Source organism: Alosa pseudoharengus, unplaced genomic scaffold (assembly GCF_046254945.1).
Source record: "Alosa pseudoharengus isolate Yale_2024_CS ecotype anadromous, Long Island Sound unplaced genomic scaffold, YU_APseudo_1.1 YU_APseudo_1.1_scf_10, whole genome shotgun sequence".
NCBI classification, from domain to species: Eukaryota; Metazoa; Chordata; class Actinopteri; order Clupeiformes; family Clupeidae; genus Alosa; species Alosa pseudoharengus.
Window position 1 is genome coordinate 6,835,001 of NW_027468565.1, and position 24,548 is coordinate 6,859,548.

The window sequence follows — 24,548 nt, forward strand, 5'->3', positions numbered from 1 at the left end:
AATCCTGTAATCACCACACACTTTTCTCATCCAGCCAGTTATTTGTTTAAACACTTCTATATGCACAACTACAGCAATGGTGTGTGTGTGTGTGTGTGTGTGTGTGTGTGTGTGTGTTGTGGGGGGGGGGGGGGGGTTTCTGCATCATTGTGTACAAGGCATTGTGGTGAGAAAGGAGCCTCTCTTTTCTTTACCTATGGCAGCCATTTCAGTATACAGCAGCTGTTTCTTTGCCAGCCATAGCCCTTGAAGTGTGAAGTAATATGGGTCTGTGGACAGTGGAGCATCTCGTCATTTTCCACTCTATCCAGATGAAAATGTGTCTGGGAATAAAAATGAAAATGTGTCTGGGAATAAAAGTGAAGCTTTATTTCTCCCATGAATGGCACATGTTTACACTCTAGTCTACTACTAGGCTACTTTTGTGGCCGAGGCACCACACTTACACACACACACACACACATACACACTCACACACACACATACACACTCACACACTCACACACACACACACACACACACTAACACACAAACACACAGATGGAGCATGGCCCTATCTGATGTCAAGTCAATGAGAGCGAACATATTAAACACATGAAAGATCACCCTGCCAGGTGAGGTCTTGTGCACAGCTGGGGAAATCAAAACTAGCATTTCTCCCCTTTCTTTCTCTTTTTTCCCTCTTCTGTCCCTGATTCCATCTCTTGCTCACCACACAATAGCTCAAACAGCTCTATTATCCCATCTCATTCTATTCTACCGCAGCAAAGACTCACAGCCGACTGACAACAATCTCAGACGGCAACTGACTCTGGGTCAGTTATGGGCCAGGTCCAGTCCAGTGCGGCAAGTTTGTCTTTTGCCTTTCTCGGAGATGTGAAAATCACAGGTTAGGGGTGGTGATGCTCTTTTAAGAAGGTTCAGATAAAATGAATAGTGTCGCAAATGTCTACCTGCCTAGGTGACATTATGTTGAGAGAAAACATACAAAAACATTGCATGACATTAATCCTGAAGCTGTTCATTGGGCTCAAAGTGCATTTGAAGTCGTGCTGGCTGTTGTGGGGGGATTCAGTCTCTGTCTAATTTAGATAGCACAGTTTGTCTGTGTTTTCCTTTTTTTATCTCCACTCGTGAAATGATCACCAATGGCTTTGAGGGCTGCTTCTTTGTGGGCCCTGAATTATACAACACAAGCCAACACACATAATTGCAGCTTTAAATTGGTTTCACTTTTAACATTTTAATTTGCTCTAAGACAGATGAGGCTTCCTTAAAAGAATTAACATGAAAGTCATCTGAAGCTGAAATCAAACCATTTAAATGCCCCTCATCCCCCTCCCTTTAGCTAGTCAGAAAGTTAAAGTGTGTGAGGTGGGGTGGGGTGGGGTGGAGTGGGGGGAGTATAAGAATTCCTTCCTAATTAATTCTACTGCCCTCATGTAACCCTCAGACGATTCGTAATCCAGAAGGGAACATCTTTATTGATCTTGGGAATGCTTGAGTAGACTCCCAATGCTTATCTCAGCATAAAAAGCATCTCTTGTGACGAGCCACGATTTAATTAGATGACAATCACTGTTAACAATGCACCGTCGACATCACAAAATTTGCACATTGGCGCTGGCAGTGATAAATTTCAGCCGCCCGACAGGGGCGGTTCACATCCTTGAATTAACTCTTTCTTTGTGAGCCTGGGCTTGAAAGACCTGCTGCAGATGTTTTCCATGCAAGCCAGGCATGCAAACGCATCAGACCTACTGTATTATACAGTACCTGGAGAGGTTATAAATACACAAATTAAACAGAGCTGGTTCTATATTGATTATGTTAGTCGATATGCTGACTGTGAGAAATATTTGGACAAGACAGAAAGGAGACATCCAAATATGTTTACCCACACTTGAGTGGATATCATGTGGCGCTTTGGACAAAAAACTGTAGTGAATAGTTTAACCCACTAGAGGGCAACAAAAAGAACATTTCCAGAAAGCTAATGTTTGGGGTGGGCTGTTCTATTATAAGGTTGGAGCTATACATTTTGGTTGTTATTTATCCGGCTTTGTTCAATGTTAAATATGTGTTAATCTTTAAGGTGACTTGTGTCTGCATCTGTGCTAAATTATCCAACAGATTTTAAGACTTTAACTGAATAAATTAATCAGAGATTATTTAGGACCAATGTACTGTAAATGTGATTTTATGAGGTCCAGTGTCACCCTGCTCAAAAAGCAGTAAATACAACACAATTTATATCAATGTGTTATATAATTTTTTCCGTCATATTTATGTTTATTAGTTGTAGCTACTGTGTTACAAAAAACATATGCTAAAATGGATTTATTCAGCATGCCAGTTTGTATTGCTTGTTTTAGATGAACGCCAGATGAGCCCTTAATACTGCAAAACACCTTTCAGTGTTCCTTGTCAACACATATTTCATGACAAACTGTGTGAACACCCCCACCCCCCTGAAAGAAAAAAAAAAACATCTAAGTGCAATAGTGTTATGTCTGAGTCACAATCGCATACATTTCTGCCCCCGGTGCCACAAACTTTCAACTTTGATACGTGTTCTGAACAAAATACAGTGAATACAGGGTACGGTATTTTGGGGGGAAAGGGGGGTTATAGGTGGGGGGCAAAGGCTAATGGCAATGAGGGATTTGTCAGTCATCCCAACATTTAATAATCCCTGGCTCTCCATTTTCTACTGTTTGTTTATATTAACCTCTGGTTGAACCCACTTTAGAGGCAGCCTCTGTGCCAGAAAGTTCAGTGAACATTCAGCACGGAAGCGGAGAGCATGTCATCTCGAATCTATTAGCCCACAGGGGAGTTTAAAGCACTCTCTCTCTCTCTCTCTCTCTCTCGCTCTCTTTCTCTCTCTCTTTCTCTCTCTCGCCACACACTCTGTCTGTTGCACTAATGCACACACACATGCAAACACACACACACATACACACACACACACACTCACACTAGGTAAGCTGAAAACCCTCACATTTCCCATACTGATGGTGCCTGTAACTGAGATTATTGCACACAGCGACCTGATTCTGACCTCGCTTTTCTCGTTCATGCCGAATAATCTCATCATACCATGCACCATATCACACTTTTTCAATGCCACTCTCTTTCCCCAATGTATGGGGGTTTATTTAGGTCCACTACCTTTCAGTGCACTGTTTAAGCTTTATTCGTCTGAGTTCTGGGGATTGACCTCAGAAGAATACCAAGAACTTCCCTCTAGCGCATGTCACATTGGAGGATGTTTCCATGCAAAACAAATACACATAGTGTATATGATCTAATGAGCTACTCCCAGTAGTAGTGGTTTGTTCGTCAAATAGGCTACAAATAATCAGGCTACAGACATTTTATATTGTATGTGACAGAGAAGAAAAAATCCTATTATTTATATAATAATACATTTTTGTAAATATATATTTTATCTAAAATGTATTTTAAAAATCCTAATTTATTTCACAGAGGCAATCAACCTACATTAGGGAAAACACATGAAATAATTTCATTAGTGCATAGTATACATTTAAACCATTAGGTGGTGATAAAGAGTAAAACACATTCTTATTGACTCATGCCCTCTTTTTCTGGAATGTAGAGGTGATATAATTTTTCTGCATAATTAGGCATTAAGAATATTATCTCCAAAATAAACTAGACTACCTAGTTTTCACATTAAAGGCAAAAGGTTTCAGCATAGCCAACTATTTATTATTATTTAATACAATAATTTCATATCTGATTTATGTGGTAAACAATGTATAGACAACTATTATGTAGGCTACATGTTGCGTAGGCCTATGCCAATAATACACATCTAAGGTACAACACACCTTAGCTCACCAAGACCGTCCCTTAGCCTCCGGCTTTATCCATCCTTATCTCCATGGAAACTTAGTACAACGCTTGACAGCCTAGTCTTTGTGCATCAGCTGTCCACGTGGAGTAGGACAACATATCAGTAGTCATGTGTCTCATATTGGCCAATCACAGAGCTGTCCACGTGCAAACGCGCGTCCCTTATTGGAGGGATTGCTTGTATCACGCAGGTTGGAAAACCACATCGTTTGGGCATGTGCTCGTGTCGTCACGGAGATCCACAGCTTTTTGCGCAATGGCGTTACAGCTCTCCTTCATTGTACAACGCTTGGGGTCGACTCTAGAGCCATAGACCAATCATTATCTCATCGTACATTTTGTGGGTGTGGTTATAGTACTTCCTGTTTGTTCCATTGTGGCTGGGAGGAAAGCATGTAGCACAACGTTCCAGAATGTGTAAAATGTGCCTAGTAACTCCACGAAAGTCTGTGTGCACGTCCATGGTTGATTCGTACAATTAGCACCGTTGGCATCTTGTATCTGTTCCACTTCCTTATGAAATACTAGACAGTCCTATTATCCACGAGTCAAGGTAAGCTGTTATGAATAGATTGTTATAGCCCTTTATTATTTCTTTGCACAAGAGGTAATGTGGTATAAGTAATGTACCTCTTGACATGTATTGAAAACAAGATGATCCAGATCGTGTTGATGTCCTACTCTTTAGTCAATGTATTGGCCACGTTATTGACTAGTTAAGGTCGTGTAGCAGTAGCAATGATAGCTGTTTACCTGCCAAAGATACACCTCACCCACTGTTACAGTGGTCGTGACTGCTAGATTTGTGTGAAACAATGTTATTCTGATGTGATGTTGTTTCCTTTCTTTCCACCTAGGGTTTCATCATGCAAGACCAAGTGAAGACACTGCACATTGTTTTGACTAATGAACAGAGGAGTGTGTACTGTGCAGGAGAAACTGTGTCTGGACATGTTTTGGTCGAGGTGTCTGAAGTGACAAACATCAAAGGCATCAAGCTAGAAGTCAGTGGACTCGCCCAAGTTTGCTGGAATGAGGGACCTCAACGAAAATCATTGCTATCATCTGCAAGGACACCTCTATCACATAATGTCAAGGAGGAGATTGAGTGTCTCTCTATTGCCCAGATCATTTGTGAACCGACAGGTAAGTTTTGTAGGTTTGCAGGCTACTGTCACACATTCTCATGTCAGACATGTTCATCAGTTGAACCCATAATAAATGCATTATCAATGTCACATGCGGAAAGAACGGCCTATGTACTTTGATTGTTAATGATTTACAGATACTACCATCAACAGTGGTAGCAAGTCAGTCGTCTCGACACATTTTGTTTGATGTCTGTGTCATACATGATTTCTGATGAATTAATTACTGATGAAGGGTCTTTTTGTTTAAGCAGGGTCAGAAGAATGGATCTGTCTCTCTGCAGGGCGCCATGCGTTTCCCTTTCAGTTTGAGTTGCCAACAAGGTGAGTATGGGTAGGGTAGCATAGCAACCTCTTATCATGACAATAAATGAGTGACATGAAGTAAATGATTGTTTGGAATCTGAGAAGAGTTGTTTTGGTTGTGTGTGTGTGTGTGTGTGTGTGTGTGTGCGGTCATGTGCATTCATAAGGTTATTTTCCCCCTGTGCCCAAACTTATTTGACCACCCTCTCACCTGTACTGCTGTGTGAAGGCCACTCATGTTTCCTCTGTGTCCCTGCAGACCCCTAGTGGCCTCTTTCTCTGGGAAGTATGGAAGTGTAAGGTACTGGATGACTGCTGTGCTGCAGAGGCCTACACATCACAACACGACTGTCAGCAGAGATTTCCCAGTCGTTGCTCATGTTGATGTGAATTCCCCACATCTACTGGTGAGAGATGGGGAAGTTTCTATGGCTGCTGTGTTGAGTTTGCCAGAATGAGTACAGAAAGGTTCAATCCGCAATTCTAATCCAATAAACACCAAAGCTCCACAAAAGAGAAGCAAGAAAAGTGTCTCAAACTGAGCCATAAACTAACCTAACATGTTGTCACATGAGTATGGTAGAGATGCTTGATACAATTTGTAGATTTTATTTAAATTGATGGTGTAATTTATTTGACTGTTGGCAAGGGCTTATTTACAGCACAGAAACAGCATATCTCTATGTGCGTTACTCTAGTCAGCAACCACCAAACCAACCACCATTGTGGCAGGCCTAAGGCCTTTTGACCACTTCCTTTACAGATATTCATTTAGAAATTGAGATAATCAATTCAACAAAGCTTTAGAAATGGTCAGTCACAATAAGAGGAGCTAGAGCTTGGTGATACTCAACTTAACTAAGACCAAACAAATTATACTGTGATGTATACTGAATAAATATCAAGGTGTTAGTTGCTTAGAAGAACAATGTCAGCAAACATGCTTGCTTTCAAGGTTTTTGTGTGTGATAGAAAATATAGATTCTGAGAAAAAGGCCTTACTGAAAGTGTTGTTGATAAAAGTGCTTGTCCATGGTGTTTATGACCTTGTACTCCTACTTTATCCCCTGCAGTGTCCGGTTTCTAAAAATAGTGAAAAAATGATTGGCGCTTGGATTTTCACGTCTGGGCCTATTTCACTAAGAGTGGACATTGAGCGGAAGGGTTACTGCAACGGTAAGTGTAACCACCATGAATGTAACCTAGATTTGTTGCGCAACATTTAGGGGTGAAACATAGCACCCATTGTGAAGACATTAATCATTGTAGTAAAACATGACTCATCTAGTATGTTGAACTTTCCACAACAAAATAACATTTTCCATGAATTCTTCCATAACCATAACACGGTATGTACATTTTCTTGTCTCAATCTTGTCTCATTCTTGTCTGTTTACAGGAGAGTCCATCCCAATATATGCTGAGATTGAGAACTGCTCATCTCGTCTGATTGTGCCAAAGGCGGTCATCTACCAGACACAGACCTACCTGTCTGGAGGGAAGTCCCGAAGCTGCAGACAGGCGATGGCAAGTGTGAGAGGAAACCACCTGGCCTCTGGTAGCTCCGAAACCTGGAACGGAAAACCACTGAAAATCCCACCAGTCTCTCCCTCCATCCTAAACTCCTCCATCATCAGAGTGGAGTACTCCCTCGCAGTAAGTCAACCCTTATCTTGTACGCTCAAAGAGCCTCTTGCCCTGCAGAGTGCTAAATGTGCATAATTCCAAGAGCTGTGTCACTTTTGGGTTTTTCATGAATACTCCCTAGCAAGAGAGGTTTCACAACAAGTCTCACTAGTTCTCCAAAATGACAGCTGTAATTATAGATTTAACAGTGGAACTCCAGTAGTTTTGTCAAAATTGTCTAAATATTTTTGCCTTAAGGGGGAAGGTCTTATTTGATAGTTGGAGGATTACGTTACCCAGTTGCGTTATCTCTCTCTTTTGCTAAGGTAATCATCCAGATCCCGGGGGCCAGGAAACTGGAAGTGGAGCTGCCTGTGGTGGTTGGCACCATCCCCTACTATGGCATTGGCAGCCGCAGTTCCAGCGTCAGCAGCCAGTTCAGTGCGGACATGAGCTGGCTCACACTCGCTCTGCCAGACCTGCCTGAAGGTGAGGACACGAACGCACACACACACACACACACACACACACACCCACCCACCCACACACACACACAACCACCCACCCACCCAACCACACACACACACACACACACACACACACACACACACACACACACACACTTTAACCTGCATGCTTATGTGTATGTACTGTTTTATGTAACATACGAAAGTATATAGTACCTGTAGGCCATGTGATGGTTACTCAAAGACTGCATTTTAATCAGGGTTAGGTCAGTATTTGCAGTCTAAACAGTCATTGTGAATAATGTGTGACCAGGCATGGGAAAACCAGGCACATGTCTCCCCAGAGACATTTTGATTTATTTACAGATTCTGAAAGTGTTTCAAAGCTATCCAATGATGTCTCACTCATGGAGATCTGATAATATTTGAATAAGTTGTAGCCATTTTAAAGTATACACATCTCAAAGCTACAAGCTGAGAAATCAGGCTTTTCAATTTGACTACTTTCTCCCTCAATCCATGGGAGGGGAACACAATGGTCCTCATTTACATGACATTAAGATAAAACCTCCGGCCTGTAACGGTCACTGATCTGAGCCTGCAGTGCATCATATGATGCTAATGACCCATCAAAACTATCTGTAATGGGTTACAGAACCAGCTAGTAGCAATGGATAAAGTAGTCTAAAACAAACATGAGAGCACGTTTGCAAACCATGTTATTTTGAATTAACACCCAGTGCAAGGCACCAGGTTGCAGGGTTCCTACGCAGTATGGAAAACCTGGAAAAGTATGGAATTTGATTTTAGTAATTTCCAGGTCTGGATAAGTATGGAAAAAAGAAACTAGGGTATGGATTAATTAGTACAGTACTAATCACTTCACTCAGGTCATAATGAACCATTCCTACTGTTGTGTAGCTTAACTGTCAGTCCACATCGTCAACATACGATGGGGGTCCTCAGAAAAAAAATTCTCCCACAAGGGGACCCTGGTACCAAAACCAAATCGAGAACCCCTGTTCTATGCAAGTGCCCTACACCATTGTGCACTGGTATGTTTGCGTAGCTCTGCTATTTTCGGCTAAAACACTGGTAGACTTTTTTGATTTTGTAAAAGATACCAAGACATGGATACTTCATATCTGATTAACTGTTATTGCAAATATTGTTTATGGTGATTTCGGAGGCCTCTGCCAGCAGTGCACTAGTCTCCAACATATGTAGGCTATGCTGTATCTACAGAGAACTAAAAATGTGAGTGCATCTTCCAACACAGCACTTCCCCCAACGAAAAGTATCCAAGGGCTACCAAGTTAATAATAAACATTGACAATGCTAGTAGAACGCTCCATTGACAATGTCTAGAATCGTCCGTGGCGCAACTGGCTGGGGCACCTGCACCGTACGCGTGCGACCTGGGTTCGATTCCCGCCCCGTGGTCCTTTCCGGATCCCACCCCGACTCTCTCTCCCACTCACTTCCTGTCTTTCTCCACTATCCTGTCACATTAAAGGCATAAAAGCCCAAAAAATATACTTAAAAAACAAAACAAAAAATGTACCAAGAAGTTTGAAAATTTGAGTATGGAAAAAGTATGGAATTTTGAAATGGAAAATGTGTAGGAACCCTGAGGTTGGCAATGGATTTAGCAGGTTTAGCAATGGATAAAATAGTCTAAAACGTGAACTAAACAAACATGAGATCATGTTTGCAAACCCTGTCAAACCAAAACCAAACCAAAATTTGAATGCACACACGATGCAAGGCACTCTGCCGTCAGTCAAAACAAGACATTCTCACATTATTCAAATTAATTGCCCACCGAAACTATCTATAATGGGTTTTGGCTAGTAGCCTATGGTGCCAATAGCTAACGACAGTAGGCCTACGTTAGCTAGTAGCAATGGATAAAGTTTCTAACACACAAACTTTATCCCCGTCAAATGTAACTGTGGAAATAGCATCTGATATCTTACGATCTAGCTCCTCTGCTGCCAGACCGAGAGATTCTTCCTCGTTGTAATTATCTTCGGCTAAGGTCAGCTCTAGATTAGGGATGTTCTCCAATGTAATGCAGTCGCCTTCATCATCAGATTTAGCTTATCTGCAATCCGCTGTGCTTTGTCCATCTCCATTCCAATTGTAAACAAACAGCATGCTGGTTCAGTAAGTAGCCATGAGGTTACTTCTAGCATACAGCTGATTGGCCGACAGAACAAAAGAACACTAATAGTCACGCCCAATTCAAACGCTGGTTTACTTCCTGAAACTTAACCATTTTCAAAGACAAAATATACACTTTTAAAGCAACCAATGCTGTTATCTGAAACATGTAATTGCTTCTTTAGGAGTTCAACTTGCACATTCTGCAAAAAAACGAAAATCACTCATTTTGAAATTAGTTTAAAATTCGCGACTTGCGTCTCTGCGACTTGAGCCTGGTTTTGCCATGCCTGGTCACATTTCTCCAAAGTCTTATCTATCTTATCTGTCAGGTCAGTGATTTGGCTTTTTAGTTATTCCAGAAAGGCAACTCCTTAGCCCAGGTTAGAGATTACTCCTTGAGGTTGAAAGACACAACTATGTGAGCCACTAGCCAGAATAAAGGACCGTTCACACCAAGAACAATAACTATAAAAAAATATTGTTCACACATAAACTATAACGATAACGTCATGAGGAACGATATCATTGGCGATCACTTTCAGAGCGATTTTAGGAACGATACAAAGCAATCAGAACACATCACATTTTAGCCATCATATTCACACAAGAAGAGACTTTGTTTATCGTTGGCCAGTGTGACGCTTTTATCATTATGGTTATAGTTATGGTTATAGTTATGGTTTACTGGTGTGAACGGTCCTTAAGATTTGTAAAGCCTTTGGAGAAACTTGTCAGACAGTAACCTACTCTTTGTTCCCTTGAAGCAAGCCAGAGTTAAATAGATGAAGTCATGCTTAAAGATTTCTACAGGCACATTGTAGCTTCCATACTACATATGATTTGCAATGTGGTGGCACATTGATTGTCCAGTGGCAATCACGTCGTAGCCTATTAGTAGAGAAAAAGGGGCAGGAGAGAGAGATTGGGTTATCTGGACATATCTGGGGTGGCAAAAAAGAATTTCAGGTTCACTGACACGAGATGTGTTTTGAGAGTGTTATGAGTGCATGTGGTATTTGTAGTGGGCCATTACTGGATAACCTTTATTTTGTTTATCTTACCTTATCTTTTTCTAACCTCACCATTCTCTTTTTCCCCACACCGTCCAGCCCCACCTAACTATGCAGACATAGTGACAGAGGCTGAGTTTGACCAGCACAGCCCCTCTTCCCAGCAGTCCGAGGAGCTGGAGAGGCAACTGGGGGGGCCAGCTTTTGCCTACATCCAGGAGTTCCGATTCCAGCCCCCTCCTCTTTACTCTGAGGTCAGTCACCTTGCTATGTCTTCAAAGGCTTTAAATGTATTGATCCCTCACCGGAGTGTACATTGAGTCACTGCTGAGTTAACTTTCTCTCTCTTTCCCCCCACTCCTCTGTTCCTCTCTCAGTTGGATCCACACCCATCACAAGGCGAAGTTTGACTGAGCATCTGATGAATGGGCCACTTTTTAGTCAAGATTTACATTGTGCCTTCCAGTAAGAGTTTGTGAACCCTGAGTAAGGTCACAGAGATATGGTGACCAAGTGGTTTTGGGTCACTGTACACAATCACTGTACTGGGGGTCTTAATTATAATTTCACATACTGTTGATGTATAACAGCAGTGGGAATTAGACAGAAATCACACAACTAAATCAACTGAAGCACTTTAACACAACACACAACAGTACACTTCAAGTGTTCTGGACTTAACTTTGAGAGGTGAGATTTTCATATGAACCTGGCAGTGAGAGTATTCTTTACTTAATTTACAGTTTAAAGACCAAAAAAGGGAAGTTTTTCATGTGGAGTGCGCTGTGCCTTTATCTCCCAAATGCGTGAATATGTGTTGTATTTTATTTTCTTATTGTGAGCTTTTGTCAACAGTGCCTTAATTCTAATCGGACAGTACCAATGTGCACATCTAAAACACGCCTTGCAGAACCTCTTGAATCCTTTTAAGTGCCAAATAATGCAGGTTGAGCACACTTTGACTGGACTGGTGCAGGGAATGTATCAGTTATACACCATGGACAGTTTAATGGTGGACACTGATTCAACACTGGACAATGTCAGACTGCAGACAGCCGTTTCTCACTACATACGCCATTCCACTACATACAAAACTGTGAGGAGATTATATTTTTTGGAGGGGAAACTCAAGTGTTTCTTGCCTGTTTCAGAGGCTCGGTTTGTTTTTGTAACTAATCACAACAGGACAGTGTTCAATATCAGATTTTTTGTATGATAGAAACTGGAATATCTAGGTCTGTGTGAGAAACTGTGTTAGATATGTGAGCTGAAAGGAAACAAAGCCTAAAGCAGACAACACTAATGTTTACTGTTGAAATGGACTGTAGCAGAATGGCACATTGATGCTCATTCATTTGTCATTGCGAACCCAATGGGTTTCATCCTTTGTACTTTGACCTTTTTTTGTATATGAAAAATAAACAGCCTTTTCCCTGTCCACGCGATCAAGTAATTGCCACAAATTTGTGTTTGTGTGTCTGTGTGTGTGGTCATATATGAGTACTAAATGAGAAAAAGACATTCTTAGTTTATTTGTATTAATACAAATGTAAGGAACATGTATATGTTTTCCTGAGTACTAAATATTTTAAATTGCACTCAAATTAGGGACCTGTGTCATAATGCTTACACACTCCTACCAACATTTTGCTTTGTTTAAAATACTGCCTTGCAAATTCTCTTGCTACTAGAACCCAAATTCCAAAATTCAGAGACAAACAGATAAAACTCGAAAGATTCTGACAACTAAAATGAATAAGACCAACAATGTAGAGGCAGATCCAAATTCAAAAGTTCCATTGTGACTGAACTGTCCACTTCCGACCCTCTCTTCTCAGAGCCCTGCTGGAGGTGAGCCCACTGGTGCTGATCCAGGCAGTATTTTTGACAGCAGCAGTCAGCTGCCTCTTGGTAAAAGGGGGGTACAGAAGTGTAAGGAAGCTGGTAAACAACCTTGTAAATCATCCTGCAATGCTCCCAGACACTAGACTGGCAGGCCACCACAGCCTCACCTGTGTAGCCTGATTTAAACCAAACTCATTCGCCACATGAAATAAGATCTATGTGGGCATGGCCAGGCTATCACCTGTTAGCTGATCCATCACAAACAACTTCCTTTACTGGGCATAACAGTTAGACTAGCTGGATATTAAATAGAAAGGGCTGTATTGTGATCACAACATGTCTGGGCAAATTACTAAGTCAGCACCAGTCAGGTAATGTTCATTGTTTCACAGTTTTACAATGTCATCACATCACCGAGTATTGGTTTTACCAAAAACATTTGGTAGTATTTTTAAATTAGTAAAATACCCACCTGGTTACACTTTATAGTGACATGACACTGTCATGAAGGTGTCGTAAACATTATAAACAAGTCATAAACATTTATGACATAACACTTCTGTCATTCGCTTCTGTCAAGTGTCATTCACAAGTTAGGGTTAGGGTTAGTGTCATTCAGTTTTTGTCATGACAAGTTAGGGTTAGGGTGCATAATTTATGTATTATGTATTCTGATGTGTCTCTGTCAGTACAACTTGGCTGAGAGCAGTGAGGTCCTGCTGCTGAGGACATGTGGCCTAGGCACTCCCCCAGAGCATGCCTCGTGCGTCACAGGGAGCCCCATGGACATGCCATTCCACCCGTCAGCGGTGTCCCTCACATCGGGTTCCAGTTGTCCACTTGGATGAAGTCCTCCTGCATACTTTTTAAAACAATGAGCTTCATGGCGTCATCCCACTACTGACACCATGAATAGTAACCCAGTTGGCCTTGAGCCCAGGTAACTCTTCGAAACTTATTGAGCGTCAGCAAGCCAGTCATTGTACATGTCTGTTACAGTTATAGTGTGGTAACACCGTTATAGTTAAATGTCTGCTAATGTCAGAAGACCAAGGCAAGAGACCGGATTTCTTGAGGCTAATGAATGTGTCCCAATATTCCCCTGGGTGATATCATTACTTTGCCTCTATTCTTTCTTTCCACTTTACTGTCTTTCTGAAGGAAACCTGTGTGTGTTTAATTGCTCATATTTTACCCGAGGGATATTTCAAGGTTAAAGCCATTAGAGCAGCTATGTCTTTTCAACACTTGCTCTCGATGACCTTGCACATCACACCTCAGCTTGTCCCAAGTGGTCTGCCAGTCGGCATGCCTTTGTGAAGCTAAAGTAGTTAAAGCGCAATGACACACTAGTTCACCTGAAGAAACACCATTTTTTGCAACCATTGAAAACCCATGAATAACGGCAACACAGTCTTTTGTGTTTCGTGTTTTTCAGTTCACTTATCAGCTGAGACCTTGAGAGTGTCGGTGAAGGTCAGTTTAGCTATGTGTCTGTGTATATTGAAGTCAGTGATGAATTGATGCAGAGCTAATTCCTAGCCCTGCCCTCATCTGTTTATCTGCAAGCACTTCTGGTTTCTATCCAGGCTTGAGAATTTGGCAGTGGTCATGGAAAAACTCGCTATACTGTATCTCTGTTTACTAAGCTGAAAGTTAGCGGTCACCCCACGTGGATTTGTCTTTTTTTTTTCAGGATACTGCTTGGCCTACCCCAGCATGTCTACCGGAGTTTGTGTCTGTGTGTACACATCTCATTTGAGCAAATGTAACTCAGTGGGTATATATACATTTAAATCTGTGCATGTGTGCTCATTACGAATCGATCCCATGTTCTAGCAGTTGACCCACAGAAATAAGAAACATGTCATATGCTGCCTCATCATGGATGTATTGATATGGCTGTGGTTAGCTGGCAGTAGAAACTAGACCTACTACCATAGATGGCTTAGTCAATATGATTTAATTCTGTAGAGTATTTTTTCAACATTTGTGGAAACTTAACTGCTTTGGCATTTTGATTGCTATACATACACAACATACACAACATAACACACTATCTGGAAAGAGTTATTGTAGAGCTGGGCTGCAAAATTTAGGACCTGCGGTTTCTTGTCGCCAGGGATGGGCAGTATTTATGATACATGTATTTCAAATACAAAATATTATTTTGTCATTTTTATTTTATTGGGTTGAAGAGAATGGCTGCATATGTTGTATCAAAATATTTGGTAACATTTGGTAATATTTGGTTTACTTGAAGGTATCTACATAAGAGTGACATGACGCTGTTATAACCCCTGACACTAATCCTAAACCTAACCCTAACCCTAACTTGTCATGACAAAAACCGAATGACGCTAACCCTAACCCTAACTTGTCATGACAAAAAATCGAATGACACTTGACAAGCGAGTGACAGAAGCGTTATGTCATAAACGTTTATGACTTGTTTATAATGTTTACGACACCTTCATGACAGTATCATGTCACTATTAAGTGTAAAGTGTAACCAGTACGACCAAATGTTTTTGGTAAAACCAATACTTTCGGTGATGTGATGACATTGTAAAACTGCAAAACAATGAACACCACCTGACTGGTGATGACTTAGTAATTTGCCCAGACTTGTTGTGATCACAATATTGAGATTCAGGAAGATGATCCAGTGCTAGATGAGTAATGTGCAGAGATGTAAAAGTCTGGCTTCAGAAAGCAAAGGTCTTGCCATGTATTGGTTCTACCTGTGCGCTTAACACATGCAATTTCACTGATTAGCTGATCTACCTGGCTTAAAAATTGTGCTGACTAGAATCAGTTCATTAAGTGAATTGTTGGAACCAAAATGTGGCAGGACTTTTACTTTCTGAAGCCGGACTTCTACACTTCTGCATGTAGGTTGCTCACACACACCACTTGGTCCCAGCTTTGGTAGGGACATAAACAACACATAAACAGGTTGTCCTGAAGATGTACACTTTTGAGGACATGTTCAAATGGATACGACTTCACAATCGAAATAGTACGAATGAGTTTGCTAAAATATTGGTAGTGACAATTGTGTAATCCCGAAATATTGGTATAGACATGACCCTATAGTTCATATGCAAATCTATGCCCTTGCCTTGATACACACAATACACTCTCATACCAACCAATTCACTCAACCACATGGTTACTTGCTCACCCACACTAAGTTTGCCTGTTTATGGTAGAACTTTGGAGCAACTTTGACTGTGATGTGTACTGTATGTGTCCTCCAAAGCTGATGATACACAAGGCACCTTTCTTGTTCTGGCACATTCCCTTTGATATTGGGCAATCATCAGTAGGCAGGTTTCCTGTAAAATTGCTCAAAAAGTTGCCACATGTATTGCCTGAAACATTATCACGAATTCTGGGCATGCAATGACAATGTCAGAGACTTCATTCTCTGTATTATATGAGAGTTTTCCATGAGATTGACATTTTTTTTTTGTACTGTAAGGTAATAGAACTGTACTGGGTTGCTTTATGCCCACATTCTGGCTCTCAATAGATTCGGTGGTTAGTTTGTACCACTTGACAAGTTCAGTAGTGACTTTTTGAGTACATCTCTGATACCGTATTTAGGCTATGAGATATAACAGGCAGGTCATCTGTTGACTGTTTGCAGATGTATAACATGTCTCGTATTGTCTCATGTATAGTATTATAGAGACTAGCTATAGAGGCTGGTCTCTCTCTACAATATAACTTATCAATTCTTATTGACACAAATATTTGAGTTCCTTAATGAAAATATGATGATTATGATCAATTATATATTTAGAAGGTTGTATCTAAGTGCTATCAAAGCACCAAATATTAGCTACGTAACGTAACTACACATCCTTCTGGATTCTAAGGTTCCTGCTTTCTGTTTGATCCATCCAGTTTATCTCCCCACATGACTATATTGAATATCTTGTAATGTACAAAGGGTTTGAGTAAGGAAAGTAAATTAAGATTCCAGAACATAAGCCAGCTGAATAACAATTATTATTTTGATAAATAACTTGATTTTTTGAAATACTGAGTGAGATGTTTCTCCCTAACCACTCCCATATGTACTTTACTTCAGTAGCAGTGAATGTGCAATATTTATTACAATAGTGAATTATTTAACACGTGGCTGTTTCAGGACCAGCTGTTATCTTCCAAAATGTACTCCTGTCAAGGGTGAAAAACAACAAAACAGAGAAGAAATAGACCTAAAGATAGGGTGAGGAGGACACACACACACACACACACACACACACACACACACACACACACACACACACACACACACACACACACACAGAAAAAGAGACCAACATATTCCATTACAGTCCACAGACAGCCACAAAATATCAAATCAGTTGAAATCACTGGCGTGGAGGGGCTTGGAACACGCTTGGGAAACAAATGATAACATTGTTTTTTTTTCTGTCCGCTCGTCAGCTGTTCACTGAGAAATGCACAGTGGGAAACAAAACACATGCAGTACATCTGCTGACCCAGCGGTGACTTCTCTTTCTCTCTCCCACACGAGTTTACGCTTTTGTTGTCGTAATGAGGTGAATTCTGGGTAAAGATGACACATATGTGTGGTACTGTATATGGGGGCATAGCCCTTGGAATGTGAACATCGCCCGCAATCCACTGACTCATATGGAGCGCTCAGATCTGTGCTGCGGGTGAAAACATGCTAAGAGTGGGGCCTCACCGATGGCACATTTTATTCATGGAAAGCTCACCAGAGTGTGACAGCGCCTTTCTGCTCCAGTGGGGACTTAATATGACCATGGGTATGGCACCTCCACCAACCAAAGCCCACTGGTTCTCATACCATCCTTTTTCCTGTCCTGACAGCTAGGCGTTGTTAAACACAGGGAGACAAGCGACATCAGTAACACAGAACGCTCCCCATAACCCCTTTTCCAATTCAAAATGTCCCGCTTAAGGACAACATTCAGCCTCACCACTCATTATGTGCTCAATGTGCCATATCCCATCATCCTCAGCGGGCCTCGCTTTGCTGAAGGCTCTTCATGTAAACGCAACCAAGTGTCTCGCTAACACCCCAAGCTGGCTGGATGGTCTCGATAAAGTGTGAATAGCAGGAAGTGGGAAAAGCAGGGTGTATGTGTGCACTTACACGTGTGGAGAGGCAAGAGGAAAGGGCCCATGATTCACTTAGTTAGTGAGGGCCATCACCCGAAAACGATATTCAGAGGAATTGAATGGATGGAAGTGTGTTAGTGTGTGTGTGTGTGTGTGTGTGTGTGTGTGTGTGTGTGTGTGTGTGTGTGTGTGTGTGCGTGTGTGTGTGTGTGTGTGTGTGTGTGTCTGTGTGTGCACTGAGCACATGTGTGTGCGGTCACGTTGTTTTGCAGTCTCCAAGCTTCAAATGATGCTAGATGCCACATTTGCTTAACCTTCTAACACTGTTCTGGTCAAAAATGACCGATTTACACATTCCCTCTACCATAAATATGGCATTTTTCATTGCCTCAAGATCGTATGATATCCTTCACAAAAGGCTTTTGAACACATAGAATTTATTTTGACTACTTTCTTTGAATTTTGAGTGGTTTATTCAACGTAGAAACACTTCTTTTGTTTACGGTCAAAAATGACCGCCATAGGAAATGAATGGGAAAGAGTATAATTTTCATCCAGGAAGTAAAAGACATCTCCTTCCACACACTCCTACAACTTCCCACCAATGTTCCCACACACATGCATGCATGCACACACAGAGGCACACACACCCACACACACACACAAACAGACACACATAAAGTACACACACGTACACCCACTCACAGAGACACACACTCACAGACACACACACACACACACACACACAGTATACACACGTACACCCACTCACAGACACACACACACACACACACACAGTATATGTTGTCAGTTCATGTTGTCATGTTGCCACTTGCACGTTTGAACCACCAATGTTCGCACACACAGGCATGCACGCACACACAGAAACACCCCCCACACACACACCCACAAACAGACACATACACACACATGTACACACACACACACACACAAACAGTTCCTGTTGTCAGTTCATGTTGTCATGTTGCTACATGTGCAGGAAAACAACCAATGTTTGCACACACATGCATGTACAGTACACACACAGAAACACTCACACCCACCCACACATGCACACGCACAAACACACGCACAAACACACACACACACACATTTACACCCACTTTCTCACTCACACACACACACACACACACACACACACACACACAGTTCATGTTCTCAGTTTATGTTGTCATGCACTGTGCATGAAGAATTCGCACACATTCACACACATACAGAAACACACACACCCACACACACAAACACACATGATGTAGATGTTAATGTTCTCATAAGGGTCTGTTTACAATAATGTTCTATTGAATAATACTTTTTGTCATGGTATTGGTATTTAAGAGCAGTTAAAACTGTCCGGTCAAATTTGACCGCGAACAGTACATTAAGGGGGGTAGCAACGAACAGTGTTTAAAGGTTAAAGGAAACACTAATAACCACATCAACATAACATCAGTTAAATTAGACAGACTGAACAAGCTGATTAGGAAAGCAGACTCTGTGCTGGGGACTACTCTAGAGCCTCTAGAGTTGGTGGTGGAAAGGAGGATGTTGCAGAAATTGTTACACATCATGGACAATGCATCACATCCCCTACACAGTACACTGGCAAAACAACAAAGTGTTTTTAGTTGGCGGTTTAGCCAACTCAGTTGCAGTAAGGACAGATATAAGAAAACTTTCTTACCCACAGCAATACCACTGTACAACGACTCTCCTTTGAGTAGAGAGAGACGACTTATCTTTTAATCTTTTACTGTATTTGTAATATGGAGGCAATTGTCTGGATTTATGTCTTATTAGGCAGTTACACTTTGGTACTTGGATGTGTATGGTACTTTGACAGCTACCACATGCTATGTCTTGTGGGTGAAAATATTTTTTTATGTACAGTATGTGGACTATATGTGTGCTTGCTGTATGTTCTTAAGGCTGCAGAAACAACTGAATTTCCCTGTGGGATAATTAAAGTATATCTATCTATCTATCTATCTATCTATTTATCTATCTATCTATAAATTATTACCGGTATTAGTGTTTTGTTATTGAATTATTATAGATCTTATAACTCACACTAGACAATAGGTGGCAGAAAGCAAATCTTATTACGCATATTTTGGGAAAGATGTGATGGGGCCTGTTCAGTCTTGATTGATTGAGACAAGTCTGCCATCTACTGGCCCTTAAGATCCACAATAAACATATATGGATGTACTGTAAATGTTAAAGCAATGTTCCACAATACAGTGCTTGCTTTTCAAGTGATCATGATTGTGTCTCTGGAGGGGATACAATCATGATTGGGTAAATAATAATTCCAGATGTTAAAATGTCATTACAACATATAGACATATTAGTCCTCCCCAAATGTACATTTATACATGTATGATCAGTCCGATTCAAGCCCAGATGTGGTGAGCATTTATTTCATAACTTGTTTTGTATACTTTAATGAACTTTTATACCTGGAATGCTTCCAACAATTGTGCATGTTTGGAAAAGTTTAAAGACCCAAATGTTTGATTTAATCCTTTTTCGCTACTGCCGCATACACCACCTCCTCAAAGTCATACCTTGTCAGGATTATGGTGGTAAATCTCTTGGCTGGATTGGGGAGGGGAACTCATTAGAGTGGGTTCATCCTTGTGGGAGAACACATTTTCATCCTCATTAAATGCCTTTGTGGTGTGCACCTTTTTATCAACCCTGCCAAGCTTCTTTTTTTTTTGCCTGGGAAACACCCTCTCACAGGCTTAACCTGGGACCACTGACTCACCGGTAATGGCTGACCTCCGGTAAAGACCAGCAGCATCTGCCAGTGCTTTCTTTCATGCTTTAATTTCCTGCTCCAGATTTCCTCAGGCTTCCTCATATTTTAATATCGCACCAGTTGCCTAAAAAGCCCCTGGAATGGGACCCCACCCATTGAATGCGTTCACAGCTTTGAGATTCATGAGGATAAGGAACTGTTCAGTCGTTAGTTTTATGGATTTCAGCTTTAAGCCACACCCCCACAACCCCCTTTTCCCCAAATATGTAGCCAACAGACTCAACAGTCAACCCTCTACAGACTCACACTCTTTCACACACAACAGACACTTAAATTCACATCTACATTGCGTTACCTTGTATTTTTTTTAAATCTGAATTGTAAATGTAACAGATAATCAACTGTATTATGTGAAATAACACAGAGGTACACAGTCAGTTGGTAGTTGGTCAACCAGTGTAAAGCTATGCTTTTCCCTCCAGTTTGCAGACACTGTGCTGAGTGATAATGAAGTGCCTCTGTGAGTCTTTTTTATTTCCATCCAGAGCAGCGTCCAGTGCCAGTGGCCGTGTGAGGTGCTGAGAGGAGAGGGCGAGGCACAGCAGTGAGGGAAGCGAGTCTTGGACGCCAACCAGAAGCGCAGCGCCTGCAGCTAGCGAGCGAGGCAGAGGTCTCACACTCTGATCCACACTGACTGGCCCTCACAGTCAGGGGCCTTTGTCTCCTGCAGAAAATTGGACACACGAGTGGAGAGAAGGGATAACAACAAAACAAAAAAATTGAATAAAAAGCAGCTCTTGTTTGGCTCTTTGCCTCTGGAGCTTGTAAATAGCAGCCACCAGAGGATTTCTATGAACTGTCACTGCACCCCCCCCCCCAAAAAAAAAAAAAAAAAAGAATACGAGAGGCTATATTTTTTATTTACATTTGTGTAATTTGTTTTGCCTTCACCCAAGTGTGATCTGAAAAGCCTGTCGGCATTGAGCACCAGCTTAGCAGCAGACCATGGGGGCCACTAACCAGCTAAGACTGAACAAACACTGGATGCTCATGATACCCTTGAATCACAGTGGAGGGAGAGGATAGGGCTTTGTTTTTTGGTAGATAACAAATGGACCAATTACATTCATGCATTTGGCAGCAATCAGGCCGCTCTACCAGCCAACACGACTCTTCTGCATCATGTCTGACAGGGCAAAGCTTAGTGGTATGACCGTCTAACTCAATCAAGGACAGGAAATATTTTAGGAGTTTGCTTTCTCATGCCTTCCCGTGCAGGAAACCGAGGCCGGTGTAACATGCTTGCTATTTGCAGGGTTAAGTGAAGTCAGCAAAGGTTTATTTGCCTCCCTGGCACTCCCTGCCACCATCAATATGCAGCAACAATGTGTCTTGGAAGTCAGCTTATAAAAGTTTTAGGAAACTCTGAGAGCTTAAGTGATCTTCCTCAGCTTTGCTATAGCCCGCAGCATGCCGGATGTCTGCTTATATTAATTTCATGGAGTTTAAGAGGTCAGCAAACTCATTTGGAGATTCTTATTCATTTAAGAACTCCACAACCCCCATGTTCTGGGCCACCCAGAGCCACAGGGCTTCAAATACTTAAAATTGACATGGAATATTATATAGGTAGGTGTGTAAGAAGTATAGTGCCTGTCTTCAAAAGAGAGCAAAGCATTTGGGTTGATAGTTATCTTTTTTAACGTGACACCTACCTGCATTTTAATGAAAAGTTGGGTGAGCGAACCCATGTTTTATCCACATTACTTCAGAGAGAGAGAGAGAGAGAGAGAGAATGTGAGAAAGTGTGTCTGAGAGAGAGGGCTTTCTCAGAATTGCTTCATCTAAAATTCAGGAGGTTTTCTAATGAGACAATGGTTGACTGAGGGAGCAGCTAAGCTGGAGCCTAGCGTAACCCAGATGGTGACAGCGAGTAAATGAGCTCAGAGGCTGCTCTGATTCTTCATGCACACTGCACAGCTGCTCTCATGGGGAGCACTGCATATCATTTCTTCTCAAGCTCATGCATGAACAAGTTAAAACAAAGAGTCTCTTAGCATAATAACAGTAATGATAATAATAATAATAATAATAATAATAATAATAATATGCTAATAATATGTGTGTGTGTGTGTGTGTGTGTGTGTGTGTGTATGTATGTGTGTGTGTGTGTGTGTGTGTGTGTGTGTGTGTGTGTGTGTGACTGTGCATAATGTTACAGGGTTTCATAACTATTGATTTTTACTAGTTGACAAGTTGATAATAGTTGGCGACAAGTCGACTCGTTGTTATGTACCGGTACAGTGTTGATGCTAACATTACTGCCAGTGCCAGCTATTGGCTAAGTGTATCTGTTTGTGAGAGTAAGCATGCTTTAGAGAGTGTGCTGCCAGTGTGTATGTGATAGAAAGCAGTGCAGTGTGTGGTGTGGGGGGCCCAGGCCGGGTCCTGCTGCTGTGGCGTGTGAGCACTGTGCGGTGCTGCTGTGATGTTGGGGTGATTAATTGACAGTCACGTCTCTGTGACTGCCGGCCACACGGCTCTGATGAAGAGGGATTAGGCTGTGCACCCCCAAACCCGGCCCATAATGGGAGGCCTGAGAGGAAACGCTCGTGTCACGCTCAGTGGCAGGGGCTTCAATCACACACACACACACACACGCACACGCACACGCACACGCACACGCACACACACACACACACACACACACACTCACTCACACACACTCACTCACTCTCTCTCTCTCTCTCTCTCTCTCTCTCTCACACACACACACACACACACACACACACACACAAACATGCATACCGCTGCCTTGGTGCAAGAGGGGGCCTGCTCTCACACACACCACAACTCACACACCTTCACACAACCACACAACACCACATTCTCTTATGGGGAAGGGAGCCCCTCTATAGCATACTAGTCTGTGAGGGTTCATGGACCTATTAGACCATAATTACATCAGTAGTTGGGTACATGCAGTTACAGTACTTTCTTTTGATCTAAAGACACAACACACAAGCAAAAAGATAAGTTCTTCTCGTAAGAGGTTGCTATGCTGGACCATTGTTTGATGCCACTCATGCAGGGGTATAGGCTACTCGTGAAATCTAATCTGGAATTAAATGTCAGACTGTACACATAAACTCATTTCAATCAGACCCAGCATTCTCTTTTTTAAAGTTAGTTTTGCATGCTATGTCCAACAAATTGATTTCTAAAAATACCTCCTGACCAACTCTGCCTCCATTACCCTGCAACAACATGCATGATCCCCTCCCCAAACCCAACTTTATCCCCGGTAACAAGATTTCCCTCTAATTTATTATTTCTCCATCTCCCCGAGCGCTCCCGGGATTGATATTATGAAGAATAAATATTTTTGAGTTAATGCAAGCGATATGCAGTGATTGCTTGGGGCTGGACCCATGAATACAGATTTCACTGGGATCCCAGAGCTAGTCATATAACATGAAGCTCGGGTATTTTTAACACCCTCTTTACTCCTTTTAATCCAATCCAAAATACAGCCTAAATAGTTAGGAACCTTGAGCTCAGAATTGCACAGACGATGTTGATTGTGTCTCTATAGAATTATACAGCAAAGGCCATACTTTTATTCCTAAGGCTGTTTCTTTTGTCGGCAGACATGTGTTTCTTGAACAAGAAATATGTATGCCGTGTGGATATATCCCTAAAGGTTTGTAAAATTAGGAGTGAAATGTTTGTGACATCTTTTGGAATTTCATAGTTTAATATTATATATACCCATTGCCCACTTCAGTCTTCCCTTGTCTTTAACAATTTCAGACATTACATAAAAAACAACAGTGTCCCTAATGACACACACAACCCTCCGTCTTCGCAAATCCACATCTGTCAAACATGGGGACATTTTTAGAAATTCCTGCAGTGCCATATCCCATACCTTGCATCTCTGAAGGAGCACTTCACCAACATCATTAAAAATGGCAGCAGGACGAGCATGTAAGCAGTTCTCAGAGGACACAGGGAAAGCTCATTGTCTTGCAGGGTGGTTTTTTTGTCTGTTAGGGTGTACTGGTGGGGCTTTCATCCATCTGTGCCTTTATTTGGACCTCTTGTCCTGCCTTGCTTCTCTCTGAACTGAGATCAGTCTGTGGTGCTCCCAGGGGATGACAGTAATGTCACAAACCAG

At 41.7% G+C, this 24,548-nt stretch overlaps 1 protein-coding gene across 1 annotated transcript; it reads left to right on the plus strand.

Annotated features, from left to right (window-relative positions):
- Nucleotides 1-4,196: 4,196 nt before the first annotated feature.
- LOC143099269 (arrestin domain-containing protein 4-like) lies at nucleotides 4,197-12,049 on the plus strand. The gene is made up of 9 exons (XM_076262368.1): nucleotides 4,197-4,438; nucleotides 4,743-5,031; nucleotides 5,288-5,357; nucleotides 5,599-5,746; nucleotides 6,413-6,515; nucleotides 6,739-6,995; nucleotides 7,292-7,454; nucleotides 10,711-10,865; nucleotides 10,989-12,049. The coding sequence occupies exons 2-9, from the start codon at nucleotides 4,752-4,754 to the stop codon at nucleotides 11,019-11,021; spliced, it is 1,209 nt and encodes a 402-aa protein (XP_076118483.1). The 5' UTR covers nucleotides 4,197-4,438; nucleotides 4,743-4,751; the 3' UTR covers nucleotides 11,022-12,049.
- Nucleotides 12,050-24,548: the final 12,499 nt, after the last annotated feature.

Bases quoted from the DNA above. Each gene is read 5' to 3' on its own strand.
- LOC143099269 (XM_076262368.1), top strand. From the start codon at position 4,752: ATGCAAGACCAAGTGAAGACACTGCACATTGTTTTGACTAATGAACAG. The intron at 5,032-5,287 runs GTAAGTTTTGTA...TTGTTTAAGCAG, and splicing joins GATCATTTGTGAACCGACAG to GGTCAGAAGAATGGATCTGT. The intron at 7,455-10,710 runs GTGAGGACACGA...CACACCGTCCAG, and splicing joins TCTGCCAGACCTGCCTGAAG to CCCCACCTAACTATGCAGAC.